At 44.9% G+C, this 16,416-nt stretch overlaps 1 protein-coding gene across 1 annotated transcript in view; it reads right to left on the bottom strand.

Moving 5' to 3' along the window:
• Window positions 1-8,595: 8,595 nt before the first annotated feature.
• LOC131291057 (E3 ubiquitin-protein ligase HECW2) overlaps window positions 8,596-16,416 on the bottom strand; it is a 28,590-nt gene continuing 20,769 nt past the window's right edge. The window contains exons 5-7 of the mRNA XM_058320245.1: window positions 11,240-11,470; window positions 9,586-9,849; window positions 8,596-9,515 (exon numbers count right to left, since the gene is read on the bottom strand). Of these exons, the coding sequence (XP_058176228.1) occupies window positions 8,705-9,515; window positions 9,586-9,849; window positions 11,240-11,470 (1,306 nt within the window). The 3' untranslated portion in view covers window positions 8,596-8,704. The remainder of the gene's footprint in view (window positions 9,516-9,585; window positions 9,850-11,239; window positions 11,471-16,416) is intronic.

A 16,416-nucleotide genomic window follows, 5' to 3' on the forward strand; every position in this document is an offset into this window, starting at 1 on the left:
TATAATGTGAGGATACGATGTCAATTGCGCTACCCTGCGATATCGAAATGCAAATACAGTGTGCTTTTGAAGGTGATGCCTTCTGGCAACACATTGCCAGACCATACGAAGCCACAATCTGAACTGATTCGGTATCACGTTTAAGTGCTAAACTTTTTGTCCCTTTTCTTTTTTGCCTAAATGGCTTGGGTTCGGTATGTGAAAATGCTTATTATTACCCTTTTTACGTATCGCAATACGAGGAGATTCAGACTTTTCTCAAACACCTGGTGCGAATTGTGGTCGGGAAGCAAATTTTCATATCTCGTTCTCTTCTCTTCTATCCCGCCAGCCGGTCACGAATGGTGCCGGGAACCGTCCCGTGCGGCCACCGGTGGTGCGAGCCGTACCGCTAGCGCACGGACCCGCGACCCGTCCCCCATGGCGTCCTGTCTCGCCAGCAACACATGGCCCTCGCTAGCGCCCGCCGCCACGACGAAGGCCGCCATCCAGCTGCGGCTGGACGCGAAGGGGCGCACGTACAGCTCGGTGGTGGTGGCGTCGGTGGTGGCAGCGGCCGTGGCCAACCCGCGGACACACGACAACTATCCACCGCCACCGCCACCGCCGGCCGACCAGTTGGACGCGCCGGAACCCTCCACGGCCACGTCCGCCATCTTCGAGTTCCCGACCGCCTGCGAGGGTCTGCCGGTGCCCTCCGCCGGAAGCCGAAAGCCGGAAGTGATACCCCTGCGCGCCCTGCTCCAAGCACCGAGCGTGCCTTGCCGGTAAGTGCCCCCTTAAGTTCTTAACCTTTCCTCCAAGCATCGTTTCCCTGTTTCCGTTCCCGTTTTATTGCTCACGAAACCTTTCCGAGCACTTTCGCTCTGAAGCCCAATAAAACCGCTGAGTGCATTTAAAAGAAGACAGGCAGCTTACTTTCGATTGCGTAAAGAAAATAGTTTAACAAAATAGAGCTTCAAATGACGAGAGAAGTTTGATTCGTCGTAAGTTGTTCAAATGCTGTGGCCTTTTCTTTTATTAAAACTCTTATATAATATAGAATAGCTGCAGAGTTAAATCACAAAACAAATGAAAAAGATAACAGGCTAACAAAATAGAGCATCAAATAATAAGAAAAATTGTGAGAAATGCCATTTCTAGTTGGAATTTAAGGGCTAAAATAACGGGAATGGAATCGAGAAAAATCCAGAAAATGGGAGAGAAAATCGGTTCCAGCTTCTAAAAATGTCTCAAGCAAAGTAATGATTTGTTTATTTTTGATATTAGAAACACTAAAACCTTTCTAGATGTAAACCACTCAATGGTTTATGTCATAAAAAACTATTTTGCTCCAAATAGCACAGAAGAAAGGATCAATACATATGTGTAATGTTGCTGAGGCTGATATCATTGAATGTTTAATGGTTTTCTTCCTCGAAACACTTACACATTATTGTATACTAAATTACTGGCATCTATTTAGGATGAGGTAAAAAGTATTGTAAATGTTTACCAGCGTATAAAGCAACGATCTCCAAACGCCTGGAAGGGAATTTTAGATCAATATGCAACGAAAATTATGCATCTAAATTTCAGTAGGAATTGTTCACACTTTTTCCTTAAAAGATTCGTTGAAACTATTGAAATCGTCAATAATCAAGCGGCAAAACACAGGGTTCCTTTGTGTCCACAGTAAATACATTCAAGGGACACATTTTTCGTTACCATTCCGAGGCTTTTAATGATTCACGATGTTCAAAACATCCCAATGCTAAGTTATTTAAACTACTAAGAAAGCGAGTTAGAAAGAAAACTTGGTTACGTATTTTACATTGTGTTAATGTGACTTTCCGGATAAGAAAATTGATAAAACATTAAGACAACGTATGTCGACCCCTGAAATAGAGCAGAAAACCTAAAATCACAAAACTCCTCAAATAGAATTTGAAACTGAAATGACAAACGGAAACGGAACGGTAAACCGAAACAGAAGGTGTGAAAAGTTGTTGAACTAGTGAAATATGATATGAGAAGCATAAATTGAACTGGAATGTTTTAATAAATAATAAAGCTTCAAATATCTTGACAAAACAAACTGACACAGTAAGAAACACAGATAGAATCCTAGATGTTATGATGGACCAAAAAATCTGTGCAGTCTTTAAATGAGGCAATGTATACCAGAACTATTTTTAATCATAACCTAGGAGTTATTAGTGTTTTAAAATAACAGTACTCTTCACAACTGATAGATTATGATGTAATTTGAAAATAAATAAGCTTTCTAACTGTGAAACAAAATCAACAATTCGACTTTCTTTCGCAGGATTGCCCTCGGCGCAATCGGCAATGCGCCCGGCAGCGGACAGCGGGGAACGTCTGCCTACAGCAGCAGCAGCAACAACAACAACAACAACAACAGCAACAACGTCAACAACAACACCGTCCATGCAGGCTCGAGCGGCTCGCCCTGCGACGAACATCGGTGCATTTCGGGGCAGGCCGCGGCCAAGGCGTCCACCCTGCGCCGCCACTACTACCCGGAGGGGGCCTGGGGGTGGCTGGTGCTGGCGGTCGGCACGCTGCAGGCCATCCTCAACCACGGCGTGCAGCTGTCCGGGCCGCTGTATCTGCTGCCGGCCGGCGAACGCTTCCATCAACCCGCCGTCAACAGTTGCGGTAAGTCCAAAATCCTTCCTCTCGTGGAGCATTCGATGGTGAACCTGAAAAAAAGATTGACATTATGTCGAAACAAACATCCTATCTGGTAAAAGGAAATATTCGATCGGAGCAAAGCCAAACACGCAAACAAAGGTTTTCGAGTTTTACTTCGAAGCAAATGGCATTTTGACTATCGCATACTTTATTGCATTACCACCACACGTCACGACGGGCCTGGATCGATGATTCGATCTTCACGGTAAACCGAACGGGATCTCTTCTGAACGGGAACCAATCAGTTCCCCAACCCTCTCTCCCTACAACAACGCTAGTTCCTTCTTCCTTCTCCTCCCGTCGGCACTAAACGATCCGAATCCAACACTCTAGTGTCTTTCCTATACCATCATCAATTACACTTCCTTCCTTCAAACACACGCAGTCTCCTTTATCTTTATCGCAGTCCTTTCCGTTTCTAGTTTTTGATTTCTTCTTTCTCGGTGGCTTCACCGACGCGTGAAATCATCAATGCACAGGCAGAGTAATACAGCATATTGTTTTTAGTCGTACAGCATCCAAATTAAAACTCAAAAACATTTACGATTACATTTACGTGTGTGTGTGTGTGTGTGTGTATATATATATGTATGTTAATATGAATATATAAATATTGAACGCAACCAATCGAAACCGAAAACCCGCGAGAAATAACTAACGTTTTGCAGCAGGGAATGTCGACGATGAATGTTTTGGAATTTGGAATACAATTTTGTCCGATCGAAACGATTGCATCGGAATGGTTGCGTTTGCTTGGTTGCCTTCCCTAGCTGCGCACCGGTACGCAAAACCACCATTTAAAGTATCTTTTAGCTTAACACGAAATAAAAACGGCCTTAAACGTCTCCCAATCACTAGCCTTTCCCTATGTGCGTCGTGTATTCGTTTTCCACAGTTTCGCAGTTACTTATCTCACTCCCTTTCTCTGATGCCAGCTTCCCTTTTGTCGCACGTCCCTGCGCGACCAAATTCGACAGTACAGGGTCAGCTGACGGACGGGAAAAACGTACTACACGGGTTTTGGGTTTGCCGGCGTTTTTACTTAAATGAAACTTAAAATGTAACAGCACAGCAAATGCTGGCAGCGCGAGACACGAGCGAACAAAAACTGAGCGTTCAGGGATAAGGCGGCACACGGCATTACACATACACTACCGAACGCGATTTCGCTTTCATCATTCATCTATCGAACTTTTAGCTAGCGTCCTGCCTGATGTTTGAATTGCCTGTCAATCGTTTTGGTTTCTCCTTTGTCCTTTGACACATCGAACTTTACTCATTTCGTTTGATCCTTTTTTTATTCAATGCGATTTAAACATCGTTAGCACAAATACGATTGCCTCAAGCTATATCATGCCTACCGTTCGTAGGTTTGTGTGTAAGTTTAAGATTAAAAATGCAAACCGTTCCGCTCGAAACGGTTCAAGCGACTCCTCCAACACAATTTTATGGCATGCAATCACGGTTGCAAAAGCAAAACAATAGTGGCACACATTGTCAACATCCATAAAAACGACGATGGGGAGAACCGTTTCGAGATGAAAAAAAAACAAACAAGAGAAAGAAACACTAAACCGAATGCCGGTTGCCGGTTGAAGCCGGGGTTCGCTCGTAATCCATGGCCGGCAGACGGTCGATTTTAGTGTCGATTGTTTGCCAACCGTAAGGACTTCCGTACTTCCTCTCTCTCACTCTTTTTTCTCTTTCTCGCCCACACACTTCCGGAACGTGCGTTCGGTCGTCTTAATAATGACATAAATCAACAGTGTTTATACGCCAAGCCGAGATGCTTATCAGGCGGCGTGGTGTGTGCCACCGAAACCACCCCACCTTGTTGGGTCCTTGGATTGTCATGGTTAAACACTAGAATGCATTGCTTTGGAATCTGGCTCGAATGCCTTCTATAGGGGTCATTTTGACCCCTATTTACTATTTTTTAAAACGCTATAACTTCACTATTGTGGAAGATTTTTCAAATCTTACATTTAGTCACTTAGTTAGTTACTTTTTAGTATATTTGTTGACTATCTTTTGGCGTATTTAAGGTTTTGTTGCAGTACTCTAGCATTCCGCTAGCTCGGTGTAAAGCTAAAAACATCTATTTGAATAGAATTTTAAACCTTTTCAACTTTTTTTCCAAAATGTATCATGTAAATTAAGAAAAAAAGGTGTGCGCTATAAAGCTTATATATTAGGTCACCTTTAAAAAGTAATTTCATAGTTTTAAGATAACAAATGACGTCACAAATTGACCTTGAAGAGGTGGATTTTAACATTTTCCAAAGATGATTGTTTCGAAGCGTTATTCTTGATACGTTATCATGAGAATAATCGTTATTTTCCTTGTTTGAGGCCAATTTCTGGCGTCATTTCTAATAGAAAAAAATACGATTTTATTTTTAAAAATGTTCCTCAACATGATAACTTTCTAGCACACACTTTGATTCACATAAAAGATTTTTAAATAAATGAATAAATGAAAAAACTCAATTTCGACCGTTTTTGGCTTACACCGACCAGGCGGTGAATGAATGCATCGAAACCCCAAAAACGTTAAAAGATAGTCAGCAAATATACTAAAATGTAACAGTTTACGGATTTGAACGGTAGAGCTTTGGATTGGAGATTTTTGGAAGAAAAGCCTTATTATTTTTTTTGTTTTGAGATATTAAAATCGAAACTTGTGTTAGGGTCCAAATAACACCTTCTTGGATTCTAGTGTTAAGGTCGTACCAAAAGCCTATCCGAAAGCAAAGAGAAGTGCAGAGAAAAGGATCTCCCTTCGCTCGATTACGCTCGGTTAGCGAGGGCCATAATAATATTTTCAATTATCGTCCCGTTTTTCCTCATCTACCATCCCTTTCCTAACCGAATGTGTGCCAGCGCACGCGTGTGTGTGTGTGCTTGTGTGCCTTTTTTCCCAGCTGCATTTGCTTGCTCAACTTCGTTCAACTGCCTTCGGAAGCTCGCTCCCCACAACTGTCTGCGTGCGCAACGTAAGGATAATTGTTACTTTGGTACTTCCACGGTAATCTGGTTTCTGGCTCTAGCTTTTCTTTTGTTTCCGGCTTTTTTTTTTAAATAAAAACAACCACCTAAAAGCGTCTCGCACTTTGTTTGCTTTCTCTACACCCCTGCGGCCATACTCTACGGTACTCTAGTTTTCCAACACCAACATGGCTCCCCGCACTGAGAGTGGCGGAAATAATCGTGCGTTTTAATTTGGTTGATGATCCCCCATTATCCTTCCTAGCTAATGGTCGCCGCATGGTTTCTCGCTTCCGATTTCTATTTGCCTCACACCCGTTCCCCGGATCCGGAACGAATGTTAAACAGTGTACTAAAGTTTTGCAAAGTAACGTTCGAAACCCCGCCGACAGGCGTAAAGCTGTGTGTTCGTTTAAGTGTATGTCTACAGGCCGCCAACAACCAGTTCAGTTCTGCAGCAAAATAGTTTGCGAGCCATCGTATTAGTATCTACTACAGCTTCTTTTTTGATTGCTTCAGGAGGTATCCGTGTTCGTCATGCGAACGGGGAATGTATCCTTACTACCGCGTTGACCAATACTAAAGGGAATTCATTACGCGCTCCTAACCGGTTTGTGATTTGGTTTTTGTTCTGTGCTAGCGATTGTGCGTTTACGATACCTAATGGTAATGCTAACGATCTCTGGCGGCTACATGCAGTGTATGTGCGAGTGTGTATGTTCGGTTGTAGTTTTAGAATAATTTTATCTGTCGACACAAAGCACGAAAAAAGACTGTCATTACATTTAGATGGTTGGTTTGCTAGTTGACTAATGTGCTTGGGTTTGGTGCGTAAATCTTTCCTTAGTAGGCATTCGTTCGTGCTGCTTGTTTGTTTGTGTGTGTGTGTGTGTTTTGGCTGACAAGAAGCCCTGCTTGCTGCACATTGCAAATGGCCCACGGCTCCGTTGAGCCCGAACGTAAGAGTATTAAATAAATATATTAATCGTACGAACTACCGATTTGTGTGTTTGCTGATTAAAACATGGGCGATGTTTTTCTTTAAAATACGCTTCTTGCATCGATTTCCTTCCAGTACCGGAATAATACTTCTTATGCCTTGTCCACTTCACCTTGTCATGTACGTCAGCTCCTATTCTCTCTAGCAAGCGGAAGGCATTATCCTTTTACGTGCGCATAAAACTACATCCCGAACCCGTTTTGCGGAAACACGACCCGGTTTAATCAGGTTTTAAAATGTACGACTGAGCTTCGCATCTTTGCCCATCGGTGTTCGCTTCCGGAAGCGCTTGTTCCGCACTTTGTGACGCGCAAGATGATTTAATTAAAGGCTCGAGGTGTGAGAGAGCACGCCCATCATCGGTGGTGGTGAAAACTTTCCGCCGCTTGCACAAGCGCTCCGATAATTAACCGGTCGGTCAGCGGCAGTGCAAACGCAAATCCACCTTGGTGACGGGTTTTTGCATACGATTAATCACGGTGATTGGCGCGTTGTTCGATGGTCGCGTGGGCGTGAGCAAATTCACCGTTAGTTGTTTGATGGTGCCGCCCGGGCGCGGGCAACAAGTAGGTGGAAGGACATCATCATGCTAATTGACGTGAATTAAATTATACGCCAACGCGAGGCTGTGCGCTCTGCGTGGGACGGTGCAGAGAGTTCATACACACACACACACGCACACCCGAGCGAGTGGAAACCAGAAATCAGCCAGTGGTCGCCTAAAGGGGGATCGCTAACGAAGTGCCGGGTGCGCTTTTCCGAATGCACTCGCTAGCGATTGATATTCGGTACGGACTCTAGGGTCGCCCTACTTTTCCACTGCACCCGGACGTGCTGTGCCATTTCCATCGCCCATTTTCCTCCCAGCTATGGGTCGCACTGATTGCGCGGGATGGTTTGATTGGACCCCTACGACTACACTGTTCATCCGCCGGGCGACGCAGCTAACTAGCAAAACAATTCCCGCCAGCAAAACTATTATCAGCCCGAGCACTACAGATGTAACAAAAACCAACAAGTTGTAAAAAGAAAAACATCCCCAGCAGCCATATCGGCTCTCCATAGTGCTTCCTGGAAATGTCCAGAGTAGGTCGCAATAACCCGTAGAGGGACATGCTTTGGAAAATACAGTATTTCAATGATCGGATTCAGCATTTCCAGGAAATTGTGACTCAATACATTGTCAACATTGATTATATTATCAAACCGGACAAGACAAATATGTCAGAATTGAATTTAGGAAAGGACTTCTAGTCAATTCTGACATATTTTGTTTTGTCCTGTTTCATATAATGTACCAACGTTGAAATTGTATCAGGTTACCTTATCTCTGAGGTTCTTATTAAATTTAAATGCTAATTATAATTCGTTCGAATGGTTTACCAAATTTATGTTAATGTGTACGGTTCACTATAGTACTTTCCGGAAATGTGCAGGTGAGTCTCAATGAGACATGATTTGGAAAATACAGTCTTCAAATAATTGGATGCATTGCGATTTTCAGCATTTCAAAGAATGCTTATCCAATCTGACTTATTTTGTTTAGCTCGTTTTGCTTCTACACCAAGGTTGACAATGTTTACAATTGCCTTATTTTTGCGTTTCTTTTAAAATTTATCCAACTTGATAATGAACATATGGAACTTCCAATAGCCATCTTAATGATCGCTCGATTGGTATATGAAATTTAAATTGAATAAATAAGTAACATCATTACCGAAAACAGTATCTCTACCAAAGACTGTACATGTGTGCTGACACTTTGCCTTGTTAAGTCCGAATATTACCACCGTGTATGCATGTATTTGCTCTCACCCCCGGCCAACGTAAAACTTTCCAGAGCTTGCGCGCGCGTTAGAAGCAAAACACCGACGGGCTGTTTCGACTACTGTAGGAACAGAAGAGGTCTCTTAAGGTCTAACTTAAAGTTATAGTTCCTGGTGGCGTTAAATTAAAGTTTTGGTCCGCACTGGCCTTTCCGACGCCGAAGCAAGCAACAGTCAAGCAACTAGCGAGCTCCTACTCGATGCCGAACGTGTTCGTCTCCTCGACGGCGAGCACCAGCTTCTCGTACAGAACGTCCGGGGTCGGGTAGAGCGGCAGATCGAGCCGGTTGAAGCAGGTGTGGGCGCGGGGCAGCGCGTTCGGTTTGCCCCACTTCTCGATGCAGAATCGGCGCAGGCCGTTGGAGCCGCGCAGCCCGGCAAAGCCGTCGTGCGGAATCGACGAGGTGCCGGTGACGAACTGGAGCAGACGCAGCCGCTGCTCGTTGCTGAAGCGCTCGATCACGTCCCAGAACCAGACGATGACGACGTGCGTGTCGTGGTAGCCGCCACGGTACTCGGTGTTGTTGCGCCAGTCGGCGACGTCGATCTCGACTGTGCCGGAGATGACCAGCTCCAGCTCGCTCGCATCGAACATCGACACCAGCCGGTGGTCGACCACCTCGTAGAAGCCGCGCAGCAGCCACTCGGTCTGCTCGAGGACGCCGCGCTCCAGCCGCCACTTGATGATGCGCTCGAGGTAGTCGCGCTTGTTGCGCTCCGTCACCGGGATTGAGCGCCCGTTTGGCTTCAGCTCGATGTCGAGGGACGTCCCGTCCGGGCGCTCCTCGGTCACGATGAAGTGCAGCCCGAGCTCGCTGCCGTTGCCCATATCGTTGTCGCGGATCCACAGCAGCGACTGGTGGAAGGAGCTATCCAGCGACTCCAGATCGCTGAGCGACACCGGCAGACGTAGCAGGGCTTTGTAGAACGGCCGCGTAAAGAACGCATCCAGCAGGCAATGGTGGATCAGGGCCAAGCCCAGCACACGCCCACTGAACCGGTACCTGCAATGAGCAAGGAAAGGACACGATAACTAGACGTTCCAATTTGCGACAAGCTGCCGGCGCTCCTTACCAAGGCAATTTGTCCTCGTTGTCCTTGGCCGGGGCGATCTGCACGGTGTAGATGTCATTCGCCGAGTACTCGTACATGTTTCGGTAGGGGTTGAACAGCTGGCGCGACAGAAGGTAGAAAAACTCGCGCGAAGGCCCACCATAGTCGAGACCCTCCTCGGTGTCCCAAACGACGTTTAGGCGGCCGCGCTGAAGGTCGCGCCGACTCGCCGCCATGATGCGCTCGAATGCGTCGTTCACCAGATGCGCTCGGCGGACCTGTACCCTGTGGAAGACAGAAGGCCCCACCATTTATGGGTGTGGTTTGATATGAATTACGAATGATAAACAATCTTTATCGCAAAACGTCCTCGAACATTTCAGGAATTAGAAATTTGTTCAAAGCATTTTTTAAACGTTATTCTAAATTGTCACAGGCCATACTTCTATCCATAGTTAAAACTCTTGGAACACCACTTTCTCTAAAGGGTGCATTAAGCCCTAACTTCGGGAATTGAAAGAATAAAGTAGATCCTTGGAAATTTATTATTGTTTAAGGCTCTTTGTATACGTCATTCTAAAGCGCGTGAGATTCTAGATTCTGTCGCAGATCATTTATCCACGCCAGAATGAGATGAAATACTAGCTATAGTTAAACTCGCTCAATTAACAAACTTTTCGAAGAGGTACTTCGATTCCTTACTTCAGGAATTGGAGGAACAAAGTGGATCCCACTGAATTTGTTATTGTGTGACATTCTGATGTGTTGCAGATACCAAAATTAGATAAAATGCTAGCCTTAGTCAAACACCATTGAAAATTGACGGTCTTAAGGTGCATTTAACTTTAATTCACGAATTGGAAGAACAAAGTAGATTCCACGAAATGTTTGGTTGTTCAAAGCTTTTTGTACCCGTCGTGGTAAGGCATATGAGACCCTCGCCAGAATTCAACCAGAAGATGAGATACTAGCAATAATTTAACAACTCGCTCATTTGACAAACAACGTTCTCGAAGAGCTGCGTTGACTCCTAACTTCAGGAATTGGAATAATAAAGTTGGGTCCATCAAATGTTTGATTGCCTAGAGCTTTTTGAACAGCTCATTGTAAAGTATGAGATCCGATGGATTGGCACATATCCATCTGTCATTGCCACATGTAAATGTGGTCAGTGTAGATCTAATCTTTCAGACAGGGCGAGTTCAAAACGCGCTTGAGAACTCTGAGAGACTTAGTCAGCAGATTTAGGAACTGGAGTAGTTGCTGGACGACTTATCCTGAAATTATGACAACTGATGGCATAGAAAAATGTGCATGAGTCGCGTTCTTTCTCCAACGAATCTGTGGTCGATCGTCCCGCGCTTCCGCCTTCGGCTCGCACGGTGTGCGCCCATCTTGGTTAGTCGGTCGACCGGATAAATAATGCATCGTCGATCGGTCGGTCGGTCGGTCGGCCAGCCAGGCAGGTCGGTCTGGCGGAACGGGCAAACGATGCATATATAAATCGCGGCGATGATCGCGGTCACGGCCGACGGAGTCCGGTGCAAAACAAAGCGGCCCCGGCCCCGGAGGTGACCTTCCCTTCCACGGCACGACAGGGCGCGTCCACGTTTCGGGCGACCAATATAATCGAAAGTTTGACAATCACTGCCCGATCGCTTCGACGTTTACTTACTTGAGCTTGTGCGGGCCCTGACCGAAGCCTTTTGCCTCGAGCTTCCGGTAGAAGGTGCGCAGCTTGGCCTCGAAGTCGCGACGCACGAGCGGCGGTGCGCGCTGGACGTGTCGGCCACCGCCACCGCCACCACCAACACCACCTCCAACACCGCCGAGGCTCGGCGAACTCTGGTCCGGGGGGCTACGGGCGCGCGGTGGCACGTAGGTCATCACTTCATCCTCGAACAGGCTGCAAAGGCAAAGAAGAAAGTCAACGATTAGTCGACGACATCATTCCCGACAAAGTGTCCTTTTTTCACACGTCGAAGACGTTCTGCCAAAGGTGCTTATCCGATGGAAAACAATGGCTTGAGGGAAGGCTGCCCCTGAGGGCTTCGCTGTACAGATTTCAGCAACGATGATCCCGGAAGTGCACGGTTTTCGTGTCATAAAACGATGCCGTGCCGTGGGCTGTGCCGGTCGTGCTTGTTTCCGTTGGCGTGGGCGGCATTTGACGGTCATCAAACCAACGCCGAGCGTGAAAACTCATGCCGGAAAATTCAATGTCAACGTGAAGCGTCGTTCGGTTTTCTTTTTTTCTTCTCCAAACGCGGAACCCACGACGCCGCTTGGTAAACAAACCGAGCACCACCTCATGGCGATCATTATCATGGCGAAGAAAATACAGACACCCACACACACACACACACAAACAACGGACGGAAAATCAGGCGTAGGTTGCTGCTGCGAGAGAAACTGAAGGAGGAACTATTAACACCCGGAAGGCAGGAAACATTCGTCACTTTGCGTTTGCGTCGGTGTTGGGAGAGCGAGAGCATGATTTACGGCCCCTCCGCCCGGAACTTCCTGAACGAAATACTGCATGAAGACTCCAACTTCCCGGCGATCGATTTCCAATTTCCCACGCCGATCCCATCCCCGAAAAATGGAGTTCCTCCCCCAAAATGCCTTAGCGTAGTGTTTCAAGCGTAAGAGAATGTTTTTGACAGGAAATTACAGACATTAAGCAGTAGTCAAACGACTTTGAAGTAAACAATGACAGCCTTAAAGGATTTCTAGTAACGATTGTCAATAAGTTTAAATCACCTTCCATCAGAAATTTATTGAAACACCTTTTTTTTTAATTGAATTTCAAATTCTTATTGCAAAACTTCATTATGAAGTTATTAAAGAAAATACAAGCCAACATGAATACACAAACAAATTGGTAAGAGGAGAAAAGATTACAATTAAATCATTCATCATTTAAAGGTACAGTTTTGTTTGAAACATTCAGGTTTTGTATTTATCAAAAACTCATTTCGTTCGATTTTAGTAGCATGAACATACTCCGTGAGGAGTATGATAATCATAACTTGATTTTAACTTAATCTAAAAAGATAAAAATAAGCAACTTCTCAATTCTAAAATCTTATTTCAAACAGAAAAAAGTGTCCTTTCAAAAGGCAAACGAAAGCTACTGCAATGTCGTTGGTAAAAGGTAAACTTTACAAACAAAACACAGTTTTTGGTTTAAAAACTTCGAAACTACAAATGACACCTTTTTCGTCGGGTTTCTCGAAAAGCGAACCATCATTAAACTTACGGGTTGTTCGCACCATGTTGCGCGCTAAATTAATTGCTCCTACTTTGAATTTACTCCTCCTGATGTTACCGTTTTCTGACCTCCTGCCCCCCGGGGTAACATCGACAGGAGTTGGCACTGCAGGTACTGGAAGGACCCACGAGGGACCTATTATGAGATGATGGCTTCGTATCTTCGCCCTCCTACTGAACCGGACGAGCTCCACCTGGACCCGCACGGTGTAGGAATATGCGGAAGATGTTGCGACAGATGCAACTCGGAGGGAGAAGGGACGGGGTATCTTTAAAGGAAACGAACTGCAACTGCTCTCCTGACACGTGCCCGTGGACTAAAGGTGAACATGTCTCTTAAGGGTAAACGATAAGTAAACGGTCCCGTTTGGGCTATGAAAGGGTTCACTGTGTGCTGAAAACTACGTGACGAATTTTTGCAGTAAATTTAACAACATCATTTTTCATGTCCGCTCCGGATATTAAAACATAAAGAATGTGTTTTAATAAATTAAAACACTGAATATCAAGAGTGACTAGTTTACACACTTTTACACAGTATTGAGCGCAACTGTGAACTTAAAAATCGAAAAACTTCAATCGAGTATGTTTTAACATTAAAATCAGGGATTGTCAGATGAAAAACCAGTTTATTTTATTTTTTGGATACGTAATCTGCATGTATAAAAAGTAAAACAAACCGATCTCTACAGCTGATAAATTGCTGATACAGTTCACAGATAAATTATCGGAGTTAATTGACTAGATTTCTAGCTTGAACTCGATGACTCGATGGGCTAAACGGTGCTCAATCAAGATTAACGAAGGTTTTTAAAAGTTTAAAGGTTTAAAGTTTGCTATATCCATATAAAAACCGTATGAAATGATCTATTCAACACTCTCACTGGCTTAACAAACTACTTTACGCTTCCTCCGGCGTAAAACAAAATTATACTCATTGACCGATTGCCATATTGTTTCGACAGCGTTACTTTGTTGCCCCATATCATATCATATGTTGTGATATCTAACACAATGACCTTTCCAGAGCCGTCAGATTTGTCTAAATATTGGAACCTATCGGATACGTTTTGCCTTTCGCGAGGAATCGACCAGTAAGTGTTCATTTTTAGTTTACTTGGTTCACTAACGTCAAAAAAGTCGGTCGATTAAATCAACCGATAAAACGGCTACCAAAATTCACAATAACTAGCACAAGTGAGTAACGTAATTTCTCTTTTCCACCGATTACATTCATTTTATTGATTAGTTTTGTTCAGTTGGTTTCATATGTTTTCCAAATGTGTCACTTAAGTAATCACAAAAAAGGTCACTTGGATTCAACTGGATAACGACTGTCGTTCATGCGAGATTGGTACCATAGGGAACCCAACGAACCTTTGACAGCTTATCGAGCTAAGTTCGACTTTTTATTTATTTCCCTTTTCAATTTGATGTTCATAAGTTTTTCTGAGTTAAGTTAGTTTGGACATTGAAATTTTCAATACTTCTCGGTAGTGATGTTCGAAGTAATGCAACCCGAGTTAATTTGGCAAACTCAAAGCTGGCTTCTAAAGTATATACAACCGCCAACAAATGTTCAGAACATGGATGAATAGGTCTTTCAATTGGCAGGTGCATAACTCGTCGATGGAGCCTTATTGAACCAACTCATTTATCGGGTACGTCACACTTCCTTTGCTCATTGAGAAGTTGCTGTTTGACATCCCAATCCTTATGTCAATCGATTAGTACAAGAAAAGCGTACGCGAAGCAAAATTCGATAAGTTAACTTAACAAACCAATAAAAAGATACCGAGCAAAACCTACTTGGTTCACGATGGACACGATAGATACGCAAATCGTCAGGTTTGATGAAGACGATTCAGATGTTTATTAAAGTGATGTAAAACCGGAGAAGCCCCTGTAGCAGCATCAAAGTTTATGAGGTGATAAGAGGAATGTATGAGAGTCAACACTTTGGAGGACGAAGTTGTTGGTATGAAATTCTGCTAAAGGTTTCTTGATAGGAAGGAGAACGAAGGCGTCCCTTTTGTAGCGGGACATACTTACATCGAGAACAGGATGGAAAAGCCACGCACCGCCGCCCCCAGCACCCTTACCAGCGGCGCCATGGTGGAGCAGCACGTCGAGACGTTCTTGCGCCAGGCGGAACGCTGCCGTCGGTCCTGATCGGACCTGGGCAAGGCGGCCGCCAGGTGCGTACGTCGCTGGGTTGGCCGAACGGCGCCATCGGTGACCGGCGGTGGGCGGCGTCCTGCGGTAACGGACGGCCCTTTTCTGGCCACCACCACCGCAGGTGCCCCCCTTGGGCGCTCTCCGCCCGATTTACGCATCGCTATAGCACCACTGGACGTCGGTTAGTTTCCCGCGACACTTACAAACCCACATGCCGCGCATACACATTCACAAACACTCACACGCACAAACAGTTAGTGCAGATTGGGAGAAGCTTTCCCCCTCAGACAGTTTTTTTTTGTAACACTTTTCCCACTTTTCCCCGAAATTTCCCACCCCTCCCAGAAATGGCGCAGAAATGCGCTCCTGTCAACTGCGCGAACTTTCTACGGCTGTGGGGGACCCTGTGGTAGAGGACCCTGTGGTGGAGGCTGGCGAGCAGCCGGCGGATCGGGATCGAACTCCTGGCGGTTCATGAACGGATGGAGGACGCCCTAGGGGGTTTTAAGTAAAACACAGTTTAGTGGAAAAATCCGCGCGGGTGAACAAAGATAATCACAAACCTACTGCAAAACTCGGGGGACGGAATAGGGTTTTTTCTACGACAGCACGCACTGCCAAACACGAAGAACAACGAAGCGGTTACGAGGAGAGTAGGCCGGAACGGGAGGATGCTGGCGGTTCGATTAGTAGATTAGTCACTTTTGGGGATGTTAACATTTTGATGCAAAAAAGCGAAAAGGAAGAGTTAAACTATCTTACTGGGCCGTTAGTGACTACGTACAAACTACCACGGACGCTGGCAACGGACAAATCCGATGACAGAGAGGCTAATGTTCGATCTCCAGAACGGATGACAGCACGTATCCGGGAATGGAATGCGTGCGTTTGTTTTGGCGATTCCCTTGGTTGAGAACGGTACGCAAGTGTGCTTCGTGTTGAGCACCATCAGGAATTATGCTGCTATAAATCTGTCCAGGGTAGGGGAATCGGGGGCCAGTGCGCTCAAAAGTATCATATATATTAGAACTCGTCCCAACTACTCAAAAAAACCTAAAGTACTCAAAAGTAAATCGTTGGGAAGCGAACCAACATTTAAGTCATTATTGTACTATCATTTTACCGCAACTGCTCGAACATGTTCTATTTATACATTCGACCCGGTATCGACAGTCCGACCTCCGAGGTTATCAACCCTGCAATCGCTTAAGTTCCCCTTTTTGATGACGAATTGACAGCTGACGTTACGAACGAAAAGTGTTCCTTAACAATATATTTATAATTAAAACTATGCCCATCGAAAGGAATATCAGAAATAATTAAAGAATTACAGTTTTTATCAACCAATATTCCATGTAAATAAATAAAATTTTGGTTTGATTTACAAGTTTTGAGCTTATT

Source organism: Anopheles ziemanni, chromosome X (assembly GCF_943734765.1).
Source record: "Anopheles ziemanni chromosome X, idAnoZiCoDA_A2_x.2, whole genome shotgun sequence".
Classification (NCBI taxonomy): domain Eukaryota; kingdom Metazoa; phylum Arthropoda; class Insecta; order Diptera; family Culicidae; genus Anopheles; species Anopheles ziemanni.